The 17,777-nt window shown below is 58.4% G+C and overlaps 1 protein-coding gene across 1 annotated transcript; it reads right to left on the minus strand.

Moving 5' to 3' along the window:
• Window positions 1-463: 463 nt before the first annotated feature.
• On the minus strand, window positions 464-17,061 carry LOC309685700 (adenylate cyclase type 10-like; the record flags this gene model as incomplete). The annotated part of the gene is made up of 25 exons (XM_082501430.1): window positions 464-641; window positions 1,319-1,497; window positions 1,656-1,763; window positions 2,157-2,379; window positions 2,873-2,912; window positions 3,137-3,475; window positions 4,166-4,420; window positions 5,413-5,538; window positions 6,401-6,537; window positions 7,092-7,375; window positions 7,820-7,906; window positions 8,454-8,646; window positions 9,364-9,517; window positions 10,140-10,192; window positions 11,004-11,193; window positions 11,436-11,584; window positions 12,173-12,294; window positions 12,409-12,600; window positions 13,156-13,244; window positions 13,562-13,655; window positions 14,091-14,296; window positions 15,047-15,190; window positions 15,369-15,407; window positions 16,528-16,632; window positions 16,917-17,061. 25 exons carry the CDS (start codon window positions 17,059-17,061, stop codon window positions 464-466), a joined length of 3,831 nt encoding a protein of 1,276 aa, XP_082357556.1.
• Between the last annotated feature and the right edge of the window lie 716 nt (window positions 17,062-17,777).

Here is a 17,777-nt window from a genome sequence, read left to right on the forward strand (position 1 = left end):
CCTGAGTGCAGAAAAGGTTTCCATGAAATGAAAAGGAAGCTTATGGAAGTTCCTGCTCTGGGACTTCCAAATCTGAGAAAGCCTTTTAGACTATACATACGTGAACGGCAGCAGGTTGCGCTAGGAGTCTTAACTCCAAAATTAGGGAGTTGGGAAGAAACTTGTGTGGTATTTTTCTAAGTAATTGGATGAAGTCAGTAAAGGTTGGCCCGCATGCTTGAGACAAGTGGCAGCTACTCTTAGGCTGATTGATTGAAGAATCTCGGAAATGAACCTTAGGTCAAGCGACTACTGTGTTTGTACCCCACGCTGTGTCCTCTCTCCTTGAAAATAAGGGGCACCATTGGATTTTCTCCAGCAGATTAGCAAAAAAATAGCCTCAGAAGGAAAGGCCTGACAACCAATGTCATAGTAAAGGAACTATTTATTGACAGAACTGCATTTGCACCCTTCTCTTTCAAGTCTATCCGAGGCTGGAGTCTGCTGCCCGATACAAGTCGGCTGCGCTGTCCGTGTTGGCCTTCATGCGCGCTGCCAGGCGGGAGTCCCTCTGTCCGCTGGAAGTGTCCTCCAGGCTGAAGAGGTCCTCCAGTAAGGAAAGGCACCAGCTCTGCCGCAGCAGCCAGGCTAGCCTCTTCCTCCTGCAACACACGAGACAATGCTGGGGCTGCAGGCTCTTGCTGAACAGTGCTACATCGGACAGGGCCGGGGGAAAGCAGTGCAACGGACAAGCCAGTTGCATCTCCACGCAGGAAAGGGAGCTGACGAAGGAGGGGCTGCCAGAGTGGAACAGGGGCAAAGACGCGCTGCCGGGGGAAGCTGAGCGCTCCACAGGGCCTGTTGGCACTAGAGCGCTAGGGGAGCCAAGCAAAGCGGGCAACCGGCAAGAAAAGGAGTGTCGTCCCCTGCGCTTCCTCGTTCTCACACCTCACCTCCACCCACTGCTCCTTCCCAGTGCCCTGGACCTGCCTCCAGAGCCCTGCCCCTCGTCAGCCTCTACTCCCTCTTTACAGCTCTCTGCTCCCAGCCACCACCAACCCCCTGCCGCAGCCACATGTGCCGGCTGACACATCCCCAGCTGCAAGCAGGTTTCAACCCAAAGGTGGGCTTAGTTCCCATGACTGCGCAGGGCGGGAAGGAGTGTGGCACTCAGTCGGTGCCTCTTCTACCCGTCCATCACTGCCTGAGGCCTCGGTCCTGCTCAAGGCTATGCATCAGGTTAGGTGTGGCCTCAAGTCTCGGCAGGTCTGGGCCCTGGTGCCAGGGACCAGGTAGGAATCGGCTTGTCCTCCCCTGGCTTCTCAGTTCTGCTTCTCACCGGTCCTCCTGCGGAAGGGAGGAGGCTCTTCTGGCAACATAAGCGTCCCATGGCAACTTTTCCACCTGAGACTTCAGAAAGGCTCCGATGCAGGTGCGGGGAAACTGCCTGTTGAGCAGGCTCAAAGCCTCTCTGATCATTTGCTCAGCCAGCTTCGTGCATTGCAATCGACAGCAAACCTGCTCAGGAAAAGAGAAACACTCTGATCTGCTCTCGTTGCCCGAGAGACTGCAGGAGTGTGTCGGTGGCTGGAGATGCCAGGGATATCCCCTACAATTGGGGAAGGCATCCAGCTCTGTCTCCGAGGAGATCCCTCCAGGCCTCCCCGTCTCTTTACCTCCCCTTTGAGGCTGAAGAAGGTGGCCTCGTCAAAGCGGGCTATCACCCTCGCTTTCTTCTTTAAGGAGTTCCTCAGGACCTCCGCTTCGTTCAGCTTCACGAGGGCCTGTGCACAAGCACACAGAGAGCAGGTGAGCATGGGTGCAGAGCCCTCAGCCAGCCTTGTCCTCCCCCACTGCCGCTGGCATCTGTCTTAAGAGGGCCTGTTTCTCCCCTTGTGCCGCCCGCCCACACACTCTCACACCGGCTCAGAGCACAGGCACCAGGGATCCTTCCGACCGCCTCCCTGCTAATGCCCCTCGTGCTAAGGGCACGGTGGCCTGTGTCTCTTGCTGCAGAAGAGGCAAACTGGAGGAAAAAGTCAGGGTCCGACCCCAGCATTGCCCTTCCAAGGCCTTCTTGAGGCATGTCCTATTGCAACGGCAAAGGTGCCCTGCCCAGAGCCAGGCGACCGAGAGGACTCCATGCACAGTGGGGACTGGCAAGCGCGGCAACTCACCATGTAGCTGTTGGAGACATGCAGGTAGGCAGCCACACACTCCAGAAGATAGTAAAAGGCTCTGGCAGCATCACCCATTGCCAGGTAGTGGCGAGCCAAAGGCACAAGCACCGACTCCACGATGGCTTTGCATTCACATGAGCACGCACCGTGGTGCTTCCCGTTGGTCGTGCTGGGCAGCTCAATTGTCTGTTCGCCCTTTGCCAGAACTCGCTCGGCCACACTAGTCAGAGGAGAGTTCCCAGGGGAAGAAGAGAGCAAAGAAGACACAGGCATCACCTAGGCTGCTCTTTCTCCCCACAGAGACGGCATCCAAAGCCCTTTGTTGCAAGCAGAGCACGAGGCCACGGGCAGGCGTGACTCCTACAGGTGCTCCTTAGGCAGCGGGAGCAAGACCAGCTGGGCTTTCTCTCACCTCCCACAGGCAAACCACCCGACTCCCTGCGGTGGCTTTGCCCCTGCAGATTTTGCAGCGCTACTCTGTAAGAACTGGAAAGCAAGGCCTGCTCCAGTGTAGCGGGAAGATCCCCTGAGCCCACAGCCTTCCTCAAGCACTCGCTCATTCCGTGGCCATCTCCTCCCAGCTCCCTCCCCACAGAAAGCCTCTTCCCTACAGTAGAGGTACCACCGGCAGCCAAATGCCAGCGCTTCCTTTGTCTCCTCTGGAGACCCTGAGCCCACTGCCTTCAAAAAGAACCAAAACCTTGCCTGCTCACCCAAAGTTCTCCTCCATGAAGTCCTGCTCTGCTGCAGCATCTGGAAAGAAAACAGGGGTTAGACACCTCCTCACGTTGCCCAGGGTCAGAGCTGCTCCCCCTCTCCCAGCAGGCTTGCAAGGACCCTTGCAAGGCTCCTGACACATTGAGGAAATTCTGCAGTGCTTGTCCTCAGCTCTTGGGCTCATCCCTAGCAGACCTACTCCCACCCGATCCCCAACACACACCCCTGGGCTCCTGCAGGGCCCGTGCTGCGCAGCATACCCCTGGTGGTGTGGGTCCTATCCCTCCTCAGCTCTTCTCCGGCGAGCACCAAGGCCTCCCAGCTGTGCGAGTCGCCCATGTCAGCGGGGTCCTGACAGCTCTCTCCCTCCTGGGTGCTGGGGACGGCCAAGCGGTGGAAGGCAACAAAGTCCCCTTGGTTGCAGCTCTTGCATTTGTGTGCATGCCGCTCCAGGAATACAGTACACTTGCGGTGCAAGTCGACCCGCTGTCTCTCAGGCCACAGCTCATAGGCAGCCTCCCGCAGCAGCAGGACACAGAAGGCCAGGACGCCAGACTGCCGCTCCATGGTCCTCGTGCTTGCAGAGGGCCTCTGCACACCTGCAAGGCAAAGGGCCTTTGCATCAGACTGCGCAGGAGCCCAGGCTTGGGGCCATCCCTGCCAGAGCACAAAAGTCTTGCCCTGCTGTGTGTCCTTGGCCACGAAGCAGCGCTGCTGCACACCAAGCCTTGCGGCACAGGGAGAAAGGGCCCAGCTTGCCTCGCTCATGCTAGCACAGCCCTGGGCACACAGTGCTCAGCTGCGCTCCAGGCAGGAGCTGGGCATGTTGCCACCAGCTAAAGCAAGCCCCGGCCAGCGCTTTCTCCCTGCTCTTGGCAAGGCAGTCCCACCCTCCTGAGCTTCCCTCTGCGCCACAGCAGAATCAAACCTGGCTAAAAGCCTGTCAAAGCCCCGGGGCACTCCGGAGGGCATCTTTGATCTGGATGCTGCAGGCGGCTGGGTGAAGATGTGAGGGACTCCACACGCCCTCCCATACCTGCGCTACAAGCAGCAAGTGCTTGCAGGCAGGGCAGCAGAGGCACTTGGGACGGCTGGTGGGAGCTGCCCTCCAGTGCAAAGCTAGTGTGCTTTGAGATGGACTTGTGAGGTCTTTGCACAGCCCGTCCCAAACAGCCATGCCTGCCTGAGCTCCAGCCACCCATCACAGGGCGGGAAGCTCACCATATGCCACGGAGCCCCACCAGGACAGAGCCGGCAGCTCCCTTGTCCACCTTACTGCTACCACGTACCGCTGTGGGCCTGCTGAGGGGTGGCTGGCCTCTCGGAAGGATCCCGCACATCTTCTGGCACCTCTGTGTTTTTCAGCCACTTGAGGATGTTGTCGCTCACCAGCATGTCCAGCAAGAAAATCATCCGGTACCTGAGGCCAGCAGGAAGGATGTGCCGCAGCAGCTGGGTGGTAAACACTGGCCCGATGACAGCCGCAAACTTCAAAACTGTCCGCTTCAGTGGCTTTAACCGATCCAGCTGAATCAGCGCAAGCTCTGTCAAAAAGAAGCAACACGTCTCTCTGGCCTGTTCCCCACGCTGAGGCTGGAGAGGCTGCAAAGTTTCAACACATGAAACAGGGTAGACTTTGGCCTCCTCTCCTCGGGACTGCACCTGCTGGGCAATCTCAAGCCAGGGTTGGCCTCTTCCATATGGCTCCACTCCCGTTGGAATCGCAGGCCACAAGGCCTGAGGAAAATGCTCAAAGGAACGCTCCCCCACCAAGGGTGGGGAGGGCAGGACCCAGCAGGTACCTGCATCCCATCATGCGCCCTACCAGATCTGGAGTAGGTTTTTGCCCAACGGAGCACACAGAGAACTTTCCCCACCTCACAGGTGGACTCAGAACTTAACTTGCCCAGGCAATACTATTCCTTTCTTTTGGCTTGCTTGGTTTTCTTTTTTTTGACAAAATGAGTGATTAGGAGGAATACTTTAGCATGACAGTTCTTCAAGGGTCGTACAAATGGCTATGGCTAGAGAGGAGGGACACTCATCGACAGCTCCCCCATCCAGCTCCCCTGGCTACGGAGGGATTTCCATGCCCATCCACCAAAAAAACCCCAATGGATTTGCTTTGGATGAAGGGCCTTGAGACCAGCGTTAGCTGGGGAACTTAAAAGGAGAATAGCAAAGTAGAGGCCACCTTCAAAGTTGAGACAGAGGCAAGTCAAAGATTTTTCCCAGCAAAGGATTTGTTTCTGTGAGAAAAGGGAGCCCCTTCAGTGTTGCACCAATACCCTTTTCTCTCCTACCTGCTGATGGAAAGCAGCCAGCAGGCTCACAGCTGGTCCACAGCCATGACAGGGAAGCGGCTGCCCGCAGCCCCAGGCCCGTTTCTGCTTGGACAGGAGCCACCTTCCCAGCAGAGCCCCCGCGCTGAGAGGGGGACTCTGCAGCGCACACATGCCCAGCCTCCCTCTAGCCGATGGCCCGCGAAGATGCCCCGCTCAGCCACGAGCCGGCAGACCGGCGCTCGGCCCCTCACCTTTCACGGTGGCGGGCAGCATAGTATTCTCCAGGTTCACGTCTGGTCTCATGATGCAGACCCTGCCATCATTCTCTGCGCTGCAGATCAAAGCTGCTGCGAGGGATGAAGCCTCGACTGCAGATGCTGGGTGGAGCAGGAGAGCACGAGTAAGACATTTTGCAAAGTCACTTGCAGCTTGCAAACATTTCAGAATTCATCTGAGATGGGACCAGTCCCACCTTACATGGTCCAGTGCAGGCGCACTGACCTGCCTGCGCTGAACGTGGTCATTAAGCAGAGAAAAGCAGTTTCCACTGCAAGAGTTTCTTTGCACAGCCCTCCCAAAGGTGTTCTGCCTTCAGAACACCTTTCCCAAACAGTCCTCCGGTCAAAGCTTCCAGAATTCCCCGGGGGCGACCGAATGCTCGGGCACAGAAAGTGGCAGCACTGCTGCCTTCACCAGCGCTCCCTCCACAGCCAGGGAAATTGCCGATGAGAATGCAAAATGTAGCGTCGACCCTGGCTCTTCCCAAGGCCAAAGCACTCTGCTGGCATTGCTCTCTCGGATGGCATTACCACCCTTTTCTTCTGTTACCAGCACCCTTGTGGGGCTTTATGCTTTTGGATTCAAGTGCCCTGGGCCTGTCCCTCACCTCAAGCTAGGGTTTGTTCTTAGATGAGCTGGCCTTTGGCCAAGGTAAATTACGCACCCATTAGAATGCCTAAGGAACACCAGAAACGCATGTGCTCTGGAACAATTTCCCCTGTGTTTGAGCCACACAAGCTCTGCCCCAAGAATTTAGGCCCCTCCAAAACACCAGAACTCGCTAGCCCCTGCTTTGGCTGTGCCAACAGCAAGGCATGCAGGAGCCCACGCCTCCACCAGACCAAGTTCAGCCCTGCTGCAAGATCCGACTCTGCCCAGATCCATGGGGGAACGGTGGAGCAAGACTGTGCCGCGGAGAAGGCGCCACAGCGACTCGGTAGGCGCAGCAAAGGTGCTTACTGATCAGGCTCTCCCAGTTGTCCTTTGCTTTTTCACCCTGCCCCTGGGTGTGGAACAGGAGCATGTTGTTGCAGCAAAGGCAGCGCAGCAGCTCCTCGCAGTAATATGGGATCCCCGAGCTTCTTTGGATCAGGAAGCTGCACAGGAGCAGACCAAGCAGTGACCAGCACAAGGAAAGGAAGGAGAAACACAATTCAGGTGGGTGGCGAGTCACTCAGGCAGAACAGGGTAGCCCGCACCGTCGTCACAGCTACACCTCCCTTTGGAAAGGGACGGTCCTCCCGCTGGCCGGGCCTTTTGGGCCCCCTGAGCCTCCAGCCTTCACTCAAGTCCGTGGGAAAAGAATTGCGGACAATGCCCAAAGCACAGAGCAGCGAGCCCTGCCTGTCCTCTCCTCAGGAGCCTAGATCCTCTCTGGCAGCAGGGTGGACCTCTGCCCCCAGGACTCTGCCTCCCTTCCTCCCTGCGCAACAGCGAAGGGCTGACACCTCCCACGCTCGGTGTCTAGGGAGTCGCCCACTCTCAGCTCACCCCTGCCAGCGTGAGGCATAACTAGCAACCCACGTGCGCTACTGGCTAGAGTCAGTGATGCTTCTCGCGGCCCTGCGCTCCCTCTCCTGGGGGACTCGTCCCCCACCGTGCTCTGCAGAGGTTCAAGCCCTCGGGAAGAGCTCACCTGCCTCCAACTTACCTCGCTAGCTCCCTGGGGATGCTGACCACTCCAAGGTCCTGGCAGACTTTCTGCACCACAGATGAAGCTTTCAGCTCATCCAGGTGCAGATAGGTGACTTTCTGGGACGTTGTGTTGTCTGCTGCGGCTTTGCAAAACCTCTCTGTTGTGGCGTAGCCCGGAGCTAAGCTCATGACCATGAAGAGGGAGACGTTTCTGAGCACGGGTGACAGGATGCTCCAGGAGGCACGGTCGATGAAATGGGCATTGTCGATGACAAATATGCCAAATTCTCCTCCAATGGTCTGAAAGAAATTGGTTGTTCTGAGAGGAATCTGCTGGATCCTCAGGTGTCTTCCGGGGGAGGAGATTTAGCCTCTGTCTCTTGAGAGGATGCTCTCAAGTCTCTCCCCAAGCCCTTCCCTGCTCAGAAGCTTACCGACTCCTCATTTCTTTGAGACTTGAGGGTCACACCTAACATCACTTGCCCTGCAGAAGGAGGGAGCTTGGGCAAAGGAGACGCAGAAGACATTGTTCCTCCTCCAGGGCACGCTTTACAGGAGGATAGTTATTGGGTGTGTTTGTGGGGCTGCGGAGGGGCGTGGCGTTGAGGACTTTCTCAGGCCCAAAAGGGCCATGACTCAGGCACGTGGTCCTCCCGCCTGCTCACACTGCTGTGGTACAGAGCCCGCAGCCTACAAGCTTGTTTTCCTTCTCTGGTGCAGGAGGAGGGAAGGAGAAATGCTCACCTTCTCCAGCACTTTGGCCCAAGTCGAGTGCAATTCCATTTTTCTTTGATTTGCACGCATCTCGCGAACCTTGTCCGAAACGGGAAACTGGAGTCCGAAACGGAAAAGCAGAGTCAGGGAGAAACGTCGCTCCAGCCTTGGCACATCCACCCACCATGCAAGACTGCAGAGCGCACCGCCTCTGCTGGCCTCAGCACCGAGCCTCTCCCCAAGAGGGGCAGGAAGCCACGGTGGGGACTCCTCCTGGAGCCCAAAGCAAAGGCCCTCTGCTGAGGGTCTCTGGCAGAGCTGGGGCGTGCGGGTGGGATGAAGAGATGCGTCTCTGGCTGTGGGAATCTTGGGCTGGCTGGAGCACACCACTCCTGCAGTGGTGATCTCAGCACGAGGTCAGAGACAGCCTCTCTCCAATGCCACTTCCAGGGTGCAGAACAAGGTACCAAGCACTGCCAGGGACAGCGTGGGACACAAACTCCCCACAGACGGGGAGCCCCCCGGGCTCAGCAATGGGAAAGGTGTGCCATCACCCCCACGATTCCCACCCCTGAGATAAGGCAGCCTTCCCACGCAACGTCAGAGACCAAGCAAAGCTCAGGAGAAGACCTTCTCCCGAGCCAGACAGGCCTCTGGCTCTCACCTCGACAAGGAAAATGTCATTGAGGAGGCAATAGCTGCTCTCTTCGATTGTCCCTTGGAGCTTGGTCTTCAGCACGCACTGCCTCTCACTGCAGGAGTCGCAGTCCTGGAGGCCCAGGGCCCTGGCCATCAGCGTGCGGATGGCAGAGAAGGGCTGCCTCACGTTGACCTCGAGCAGTTCCATGGCAACCACCCTGCCGTGCAAAAGCAAAAGGCACTGAGATGCCACACGGCCCGACCCTTCTGAGACAAAAGGGGTGGAGATGCCCTTTGCAGCGAGCTCTTCAGCCACCCAGCTCAAAGCGCTTCCCAGAGAAGGCCAAGCTTTTCACTCCTCCCACGAGAAAGGGCAGAGAGGGCCAGTTGCTGCCAAGCCACTGGGAGAGCCGGGCCCAGACCCTGTGTCTCCGCAGCGCCGGCCCAGCTCTCGCTACATGGCCCCTGCAGAGGAACTCATGGGGCTAAGAGGCAAGGATGGAGCAAGTGTGAGTTTGCCTTTGGGCTCCCGACCCTAGCAGTCTGCCTGCCAGAGCCCAGGAAGGCTTTGCTGCCCACATGCTCCTTCTGGGAAACAGGCAGAGGGCAAGCAGGCCTTCTGAGACAGGCCACCCTGCTGTCCGTTGGGTCTGCCCTCAGATGAAAAGCACTGAGCAGGGGCTCTTTCCTTCCCTCAGCGCCTGGCCCAGAGGTGCAGGAGGAAAAGCTGTGGCTCAAGAAGCCACCTCCAACTCCCCAAAGAGGCAGAGGCGGGAGCAGAGCACGCAGGCGCTCCTAGGGAGTGTCTCCAGGAGGCTTCCTCGGGAGGCTGCAGTCCCAGGGCCAGGGGCACTGGCAGAGGGGCTGCAGTGTTCCATGGCTGTCAGGGGACGGGCAGGGGTAGTGTCCCAAAGCTACAGGTCGAAAAGCTGTACCTGTGACCAGCATCCTGGCCTAAATAGGCCAGTTCCGTAAGCAAGCGGCTCTTGCCGGAGCCCGCCGTGCCCTCAAATGCCAGGATGTTCCTTTCTCCTAAGTCCCTGTAGGCTTTCAAGCAGCTGACAAAGAGGTCCATCTCCTGCTTCCGACCTGTGAACACAAGCAAGAAAATGAGCTGCTGGGGCCTGCTGAAAAGACGTGCCTTTTGTGGGCACCCTCCACGGCAGCTTCCCCCCCCCCGCCACTGTTCTCACTTTTACCATTCCGACTCTCTTCCCCATCCCACTGTGGGGAGCCAGCGGCTCTGTGGGGCGGAGCTGCCTGCCGGGATTAACCCATAACAGCACCCAAAACATCGGGCAAGACACTGAGTGATTAAAGGCATCTCTTGTGTCCTGACACTTCCATGACTACGCTCAGGTGCTGCTAAGAAAGGAACGCTGAGGAGTCAAAGGGGGAGAACCCACCGCCAAAACTCTCCGTCAGTCTGGCACAAGGAAATCTCTTTCCTGATCCCAAAGATGGGGATCAATGCCACAGTTGAAAGCATCCTTTGTACCAGGTCTGGAGCATGGCAAGGAGCACCAGGCGCCTCACCTTGCTTTCCACCCATAAGAGATCAACCGAGTAGGGACCAAGACAGGCGGCACGTGCTTAGGGCCGCTGCAGGCAACACCATCCCTGGTCAAAGCCTCTCTCTTTCCAGCGGGGCACTAAAAGTTACCAAGAGGAAGAACCAGGGGTTCAGAAGAGCAAGGCGTTCTCCACCTACCCAGCAAGGGGACGTACTCTGACCTCTTCTTGGAAAGGCCCATGCCAAATATGCTAGAAGCAGGGGAAAACAAAACACAAGTCAGTTAGCTGGTGAGGAGCCAGGGGACACAGAGAAGTAGCCTTGCCTGGTGGCGACGGATGTGCTTCTCGGGTACCTGCTTTTCTTTCCAGCAGCGTGTTATCCTGTGCACACTCCAACCAGCCAAAGTTCAAGCTGACACGCTAGGACAGCTTCAAGCATAAAGAAGCCCAACGGCCATGGCGGGACAGGAGAACATCTCAAGAGTCCCTCACCAGAGGCCAAACCCAGAGAACTTGGAGGCACGTGAAAGAAGCAGAGGTGTGCTCTTGGCTAACAGACAGCTTTACCACGTTGGCCAAAACCACCAGGGGCCAAATCCTGCCCCAGAGGAAGAACTGAGATTTCAGCAGAAAGACATGAGGAAGGGTGTCCCGATGGTCCACGTTTCCCCGTGGGGATCAGAGTGGCGCAAAGCTGCCTGCTCGGAAGCAGCTGGGACGAGCGCCTCTTTGGGTCAGCATTACCAGGGCACAAGGTGGACAAGCACAGCGTGGAAAGCCCAGGCAAAAGCCATCTGGACAGAGCCTGCAAGGCCAGCTTGCGTCTGCCAAGAGAGACAAACCTTCCCCAATCCTGTGCTTTCCCTTCCCGCTCTCTCAGCAGCAGAAGACAGCGGGGGAGAGAGGCAAAACGCCTGCCACGCCAGAGCTGCCGACCATCTCAGCCACAGGGAAGGGAGACCAGCTTGGTCTCTCTCTGCAGAACTGCCCTTTGCTGGCCAAGGCTGCACCACCCTTGGTGCCACCACCCCCTCATGCAGCCCTCTCAGAGGACACTCACCTCTCCTTGGTCATGCCCACATATTGATAGACAGTGCCAGGCTGGCGAATGCCTTTCATCTCTCGCTCCGGCAGCTCCTTGAAGTAGTAAGGGGGCAGCCCAGAGGCGGCGTAGGTAGCTGCATCACAGGACACCAGCCCAGGGTAGTGCACCATCATCCGGGCTGCCAAGTTCACCTTCTGGCCGATGACTGCCAGAGAGAGAGCACGTGTTAGAGACAGGGAGCACGCCTTGATGGAACTGTGCCACCAGCCCTGCCACACCCTTCCAGGCCCATGGCTGCCTCACCTCCAGCACAGGCCAGCCCCCCCGCAGGCTCAGCAGAACCCAGGGGAGCAGCCGCCCACAGAGCCCATTCTCCCGCCCTGGGCCTGGACCGGCGCCACCGGGGCGTTGCTGACCGACTGCTGGGCAAGCCCTCTCCCAGCCCACCTTCCTCTTCCAGACTGCTGTGCTTAAGCAGGCCCACGCCAGCCTGCCGCGCCTCAGACACACGCCTCCTACCTGTGTATTCATGCCTCAGAGGGTGGCCGATGATTCCGCAGAACACCGTCCCGCTGGTAACTGCCACAGACACTGCCCTGGCACACAGGGAAAGAGTGGGCCTTCAGCAGCGCCCCAGGCGCAGTCCTGCCCTCCCAGACACATCCCTTCCCGCACCTGCCCTGGGCCCTCTCCTGGGCCATCAGCTGCCCTGCCCTGCAAGCATGGGTCTCGGGGACGTGGAGACTCAGGGCGCAACATCCACGGGTTGCAAGGGACAAGGGACAGGGGCAGAGCACATGCAGGGCCACAGCCCTCTCCTGAGCAGAGAGGGAGGGAAGGCGGCGCCCACAAGGTCACCGCCTGCCATGACAGCAGCTTGAGACCAGGAGGCTGGGCCCCATCCCTGTTCATGGGCCAGTCGCCCAGAAGGGCCTGCCTCTGGCGCCAAGGAGCCTCTTGCCCTTGCGAGGGCTTGTTCCAGCGCCGTGGCCAGCAAGCTGTGCTTGCAGGGACTCCGCCTGGCTGCCATGGGCTAAGCCCAGGGGTTGCCTGCCGCCTCTGCGGGCACTGCCTCCTTCCTCCAGGGACAAGGGAGGGCAAGCTAGAAGACACGTCTCTTTCCGGTGAGCCCACTTGCACCGTCCCAGGCAGCATGCAGCCCCCCACCCCCACCACACACTCACTCTGTTTCATCGAGCATGGTGGAGCATGAGTTGAGGATCTGAATAGCACTCTGCAAGGCGTGAGTGCTCTCGTAGGGCAGCTTTTTTCCAGCGAGTCCAAACACACAGAGGAAGGTGCAGCCCTGCCAAGGACAGATGCAGCACATCTTGCTAATATGCCGAAGAGGGAGTCCCTCCCTCCTTCTCACTGGCCACCTTCTCAGGGCTGGGGGAGATGATTGTTCCCCCACACTCACTTTATCACACAGGAGGACTTTGTTGATCTCGCCATTGTGAGGATAGAGGATTTCCAGCATCATCCTGCTGGCATTGTTGAGGGTCTCGGCGAGAGAAGCTATTTTGATATCTGCACGAAGCTGCAGCTGGATGAAGAGGATGGTGACAGGCCGTAGCTCAGAGAACAGGTCCAGTGGCACTCTGTCATCAAGCTGGAAGGCAAGAGCACGATGGCTTCACCAGCCTGCTCTCCTGGGGTCTTACTGCCCACCCCAGACAGCGAGGGAGAGCAGGCGTCCTGGCAATAGCAGGGACTGCAGAGGAAGGGCTAAATCCTCCTCTCGGTGCAAATGGCAGGCAGGCTGCCCAACCGCCGGCAGGCAGTTACCAAATCATAACACTAACGACAAAGGAGAGAAAGGTGCTCCGCTAACACCCCATCTTGGGACAGGTACAGGCATGAGGGGAGACCCTCGGGGATGCTCTAGGGACTTCAGTGGAATCTCCCCTTTATCCCACCCTCATGGCCCCAGCACACCCAGAACCACACCCACGGAAAAGACAAGTCCGCCTCCCGCCACCCATGTCTCTCTGAGGACAAAGCCAACAATGGTGCAGCACAGGTGGCCCTCAGCTCTGTCCCCCCGCCTTGTCGTCTCAGGGTGCGTTTTCTTTTCTTTCTCTGTTCCCGTGAGAACTCCGTCTCTGCAGTGCACCACTTATGCCCTCCAAAAATGCAGCCCCCAGCAGCGGTGGCCTTGCCGTACCTTCCTGAGAGCAACTTCTGGGATGTACTTCCTAAGCACCTCCTCCGCATTAGGATCATCAGGCAAGACAAGAGCAGGACTCATGGTGCCTGAGGAGAGAAAATGCAGGTGGTCCCTGGGAGGATGGGACTACGAGCTGTTGCAAAGCGGGGGATGGCACAAGAAACGGGGGAGAAAGCGTCTTCTGCCTTTGCTCATGCTGCCACCTCCAGATGCTCAGGGACGAGCTGTCCCCTGGAAGGAGGAGGCAGCAGCAGCCACTGCCCCAGCTGATGCACAGGAGGCCCAAAAGCAGGAGTGCTAACTGAAAGGGGGAAGAGGGAGGAGGTGGTCCCTCTCTGGCCCCTGAAGCAGCCAGGCCCAACCTGTCTGGCATTTCACAGAACAAGGTGAAGCGGGCACTCACCTCCCCTTTCCGAGCGGTGGCTCATTGGGTCTTGCACAAGGTTGTGTAAAACATCTTGGCATTCTGACCAAGGCATCTCATCCATGCCCGTAACCTGAAGACACACAGAATGAAAGCACTGCCACTGGCCTCCCCAGGAGTCCCAGGGGACAGAGCCTGCCCTCCACCCTTGCTGCCTGGAAAAGGGGAGAACAAGCCTGCCTGGATGGATGGGACAGCGGTCTTCCTCAGGAGTACCGGAGCTGGGCAGGCATTATCCAAGCATCCCCCAGATGTCAACAACAGCTCCATGTCCCACAGAGGACATTGCCCATGTTGGCAAAAACCCTTCCCATGCCTCCCGACCCCTCAAACCAAGCAAGCACAGCCCACAGTTTTCCCTGAGATGGAAGGACTAGAGCTTCAGCTGCCTGCCCGCTTTCCAAGCTACAACTCTCCCCATTCAGCTCCTCGGCCTTCTGACATCTCCCTCCTTCATGGCCAGGGCCGGCTCCTCAGAATGGCTCAAGAGGCCGTCCCATGTGCCTACCTTCACAGCTCTTTCGCCTGACAGACGCCTTTTCCTGAGCCGGTGCTGCTCACAACGCTCCCAGGAGGTGGCGGAGAGGATAACATCACCTGCACCTGCAAGCTGTTCAGCCTCACGGACTTCAGCCAGGGAATGGCCACCAATGCAGAAGTACTGCTGACTCTCGTTGCCGAAAACGATGAGGCTCATGGGCCCTGCAGTGATCCCTGGTGAGGGAGCGAGGGAGAAGCAGAACTGACACAGGGAACATTTGCAACTCTACAGCCCCCAGCACCTCAGCTGTTCAGAAGCTAATCGGAGGCCCAGCAGGGAGACGGGCAGTATGGAGAGCAACAGCACCCTCCGTCCCACGCGGGGGGATATGGACACAGCTCCCTGAAACGCCTGTCTCGAAATAGACAAAGGCAGTCGACATACACAACATGTTGAGAGTGCTGGGCGTCTCACCCAGCTGCCTGCACCAGAAGACCAGCAAACCAGTGGGCTTGATCACCGCCTGCTCCCTCTACATGCAGGTGAGTTGTAGCTGTCTGCTTGAGAAAACACCACAGCCTGCCAAAGCCCTTCTCACAGCCGTACGCAAAGCAGCGCCCCTTTGCTCTTTGTGAAAGGCAGGGGAGAACCCAGCAGGGGAAAGGATGCAAAGCTACCCCCACCTGAAAAAATGAAAATACAATAATCACCTCCCGCAGACATCTGTGCTAAAACACACATTCAAAGACCCTAATCCTTGATCTGACACCCGCTCTACCTTTAAGCTGCCTCTGCATCTGCAGACACAGACGCACGCAAACACAGCAGTACCCGCTCTGACTACCGTTTGCCCCTTCAATGCTCCCACGAGATGCTTTCCTTTGGCACTCGCCCCAGTAGGGATTCCCGTGTTCCCTGCTGGTGAGAAGCACCCTGTTGCACGAGAGAGTGCCATGGATCTGCATCTGGCCCAGCGCCCATACCTATCTTCAGTTGGACCGTCTGACCCACGTCCGTGTTACGCTTCCCATACTTCTTCCGGATCTGCTGGGTACATTGCAGCACCAGGCTGATGGTCTTAGCCAGCTCCTGGGGTGCTGTTCTCCACAGCACCAGCACAGCATCTCCTGGGAAAGGGACGGGAAGGCAAAGGCTCTGCTGACACAGGTGGCAGGTGTCCCTGCTCAGTGGCAGGGACAGCAGAAATCAGCCCACGTGCGGAGGAAGATGGGCTTGTGGGTGGCTGCCACAAGAGGCAAAGGCAGCAGATCAGTGCACGTGGGCATTGTCGTCCAAAGAACATACCAGCAAACTTCAGGATGTCTCCTCCAAAAATCAGGATCTCTGTGGACAGAGGGAAGGAAAGGGAAAGTTAGGTGGAACTACTTCTTCCAGAACCCACAGACCACGCCCCTCTGCCCGGAGAGGAGCAGCCAGGCCAGGGTGTACCATGGGGCACAGCTCAGGAAAGCACCACTCCGGCCTCTCTCCCAGGCTCACAGTGGCCACAGCCCTGGTACCCGCAGAGCAGGCAGGGAGGCAGGGCCTCAAGATGCCCCCAAATCTCGCAAAGGTGGAGGCTAGAAGGGACCTCTGGGGTCCATCTGTTTCGACACCGCTGCTCAAGAAGGGCGGCACAGAGCCAGCTGCCCAGGACAGTGGCTAGATCGTTTTGGAGGAGCTCTAAGGAGGGAGACTCCACAACCTCCCTGGGCAACCTGCACCAGTGCTCAGTCACCCTCACAGTCAGGAAGTGTTTCCTGACTTAAAGGGGGAACTTCCTGTGTTTCAGTGCATGCCCATGGCGTGGCCTCTGGTTCAGACACTGGGCACCACCGGGAAGAGCCTGGCTCTGGCCTCTTTGCAGCCTCCCTTCAGGTTTTAGGAACATTACTCAGATCCCCCATGAGCCTTCTCTTCGCAAGGCTACACAGTCCCAGCTCTCTCAGCCTTTCCTCACAGCAGACATGCTCCAGACCCTTCATCATCTTTGAGGACTCTCCTGCTTTGCTCTACAAGCACTGCCAAAGGGGTGGCTACAATGTGCTCACGCTCAGCTCAGAAGGGTCAAGGTTTTTCCTCTGAAAAGGGGCTCGTGGGGGGCTCACACACACACACACACAAAGACATGTCTGAGACAGCATCCTCAGGTCCCTCGCATGCTGGCACTCGCTGGATGCCCTCAGCCTGCTCTGGGCCCTAAGGCAGCACTGAGCCGGCTGCTCATGCTAGAGGCACAGAGGGGGCTGCTGAGAAAGCGGGTGCCTCCTCAGCCACAGTGGGGAGCAGACGGGACCCGCACTGCTCCTGAGCCACCAGTAGACCCTGGCTGTTCTCCCTGGTCCTCACAGAAAGCCCCAGCCCTTGCAAGGAGGCAGGACAGGGCTGCCCAGCCCGTCTGCCTGCACTTTCCCTGAGCCGCCCCACAGCCCCACGCCAGAGAGTCCTGCAGCATGACACTTACCCTCCAAAATGTCACACAGGTAGGAATTGAGGGTTTGCGCCAGCTCAGCAGTGCCTCTGTGGGCGCCGCTCCTCTCAATGAATTTCTCTGTCAAAGCAGTGAAACCTGTAAGGGGGACACCTAGAAATCAGGAAACGCCAATGTGGGCCAAAGGACCTGGCAGCCAGTTCCACGCTGTCCAGCCCGAGAGCCTGTAGGTGACACCTTCCCATGCCCGGCTCAGTGCTGCTGGCAGCAGTGGTTGACCGCCCAAGATAACCCATCATGCGCTCTGTGGGCGTCCCAGCAGAAGACTTCAGCAGTGACAAGATGGCCACTCTGTCTGAGGGGCAGGGGCAGGCCTCCAAAGGGCCTGTGCGTCCGTGGTTGCTCCTCGCTGCTCACCCCACCTGAGATATCCGCAAAGAGCAGCACTCCGTGCACAGTCTGAGTGGCACTTCTCACAAGGAAGCCGTCACCAAGGAGAGCGGGGAGGAGAGCTGCTGCTTTCTGCAGGTCTGAGTGGCAGTAGGTCCTCTCCCAGGCAGAAGCCATCGTCAGCGCCCTGTGGCACACAGGCTTCCTCCAGAGAAGACGGCCAGGCCCAGCTGGCAGGAGGACGAGCACCTCACTGCACAGTGCGAGCCACACAGTGAGCCCTGGGCCCTTGTGCGGGACGACTGGCCCTCGGCCCTCACGGGGGTGGTCACAATCACCTGGCAGTGGCCTCCTGGCTAGGTCATCGCTTACCCAGCAGCTGACCTCCCGTGTCACAATCAGCTGGCAGGGACATCCTCCGTGTGTCACCGCCTGCTACCCAGCTGCTACCGTTACCCAGGCTCCCTCCTCGGCACTGAGCCCCTGCCTCGGAGGCGGCCAGCGCCACCCCACTCCTCTGAGGACAGGGCCGCAGGGAGGCTCAGGCAGCGACCTCTTGCTCGCTTTGCAGCTGCTTCCCCTGTATCAGGGACCAGCTGCCTCCGGCGCAGAGAGCTCTTTGCTAGCCCTGGTCCTTCCCTCTGCAGCTACACAGCTTGTTGCCATCTTCCCATGAAGCTCACTCCCTTCTTGCTCCCTTGCTCCCTCCCCAAGCCCCCAGCTGCCCCACCTCTGACAGCGCAGCCCTCCAGCTCTCCCAGCCCTCCATCCGCACAGTACCTGCCACCAGGAGGGGAGCCTGTCTCCGGCAGAGACAGCAGCTCCCAAGCTGCCCCATTCCCTGGGCGGTGCCAGAGCTCCAGCACGTGGAGCCAGGCCTCTCATCCCTGGCG

Source organism: Vanellus vanellus (genome assembly GCF_965231255.1).
Source record: "Vanellus vanellus genome assembly, contig: HAP1_SCAFFOLD_864, whole genome shotgun sequence".
NCBI lineage: Eukaryota > Metazoa > Chordata > Aves > Charadriiformes > Charadriidae > Vanellus > Vanellus vanellus.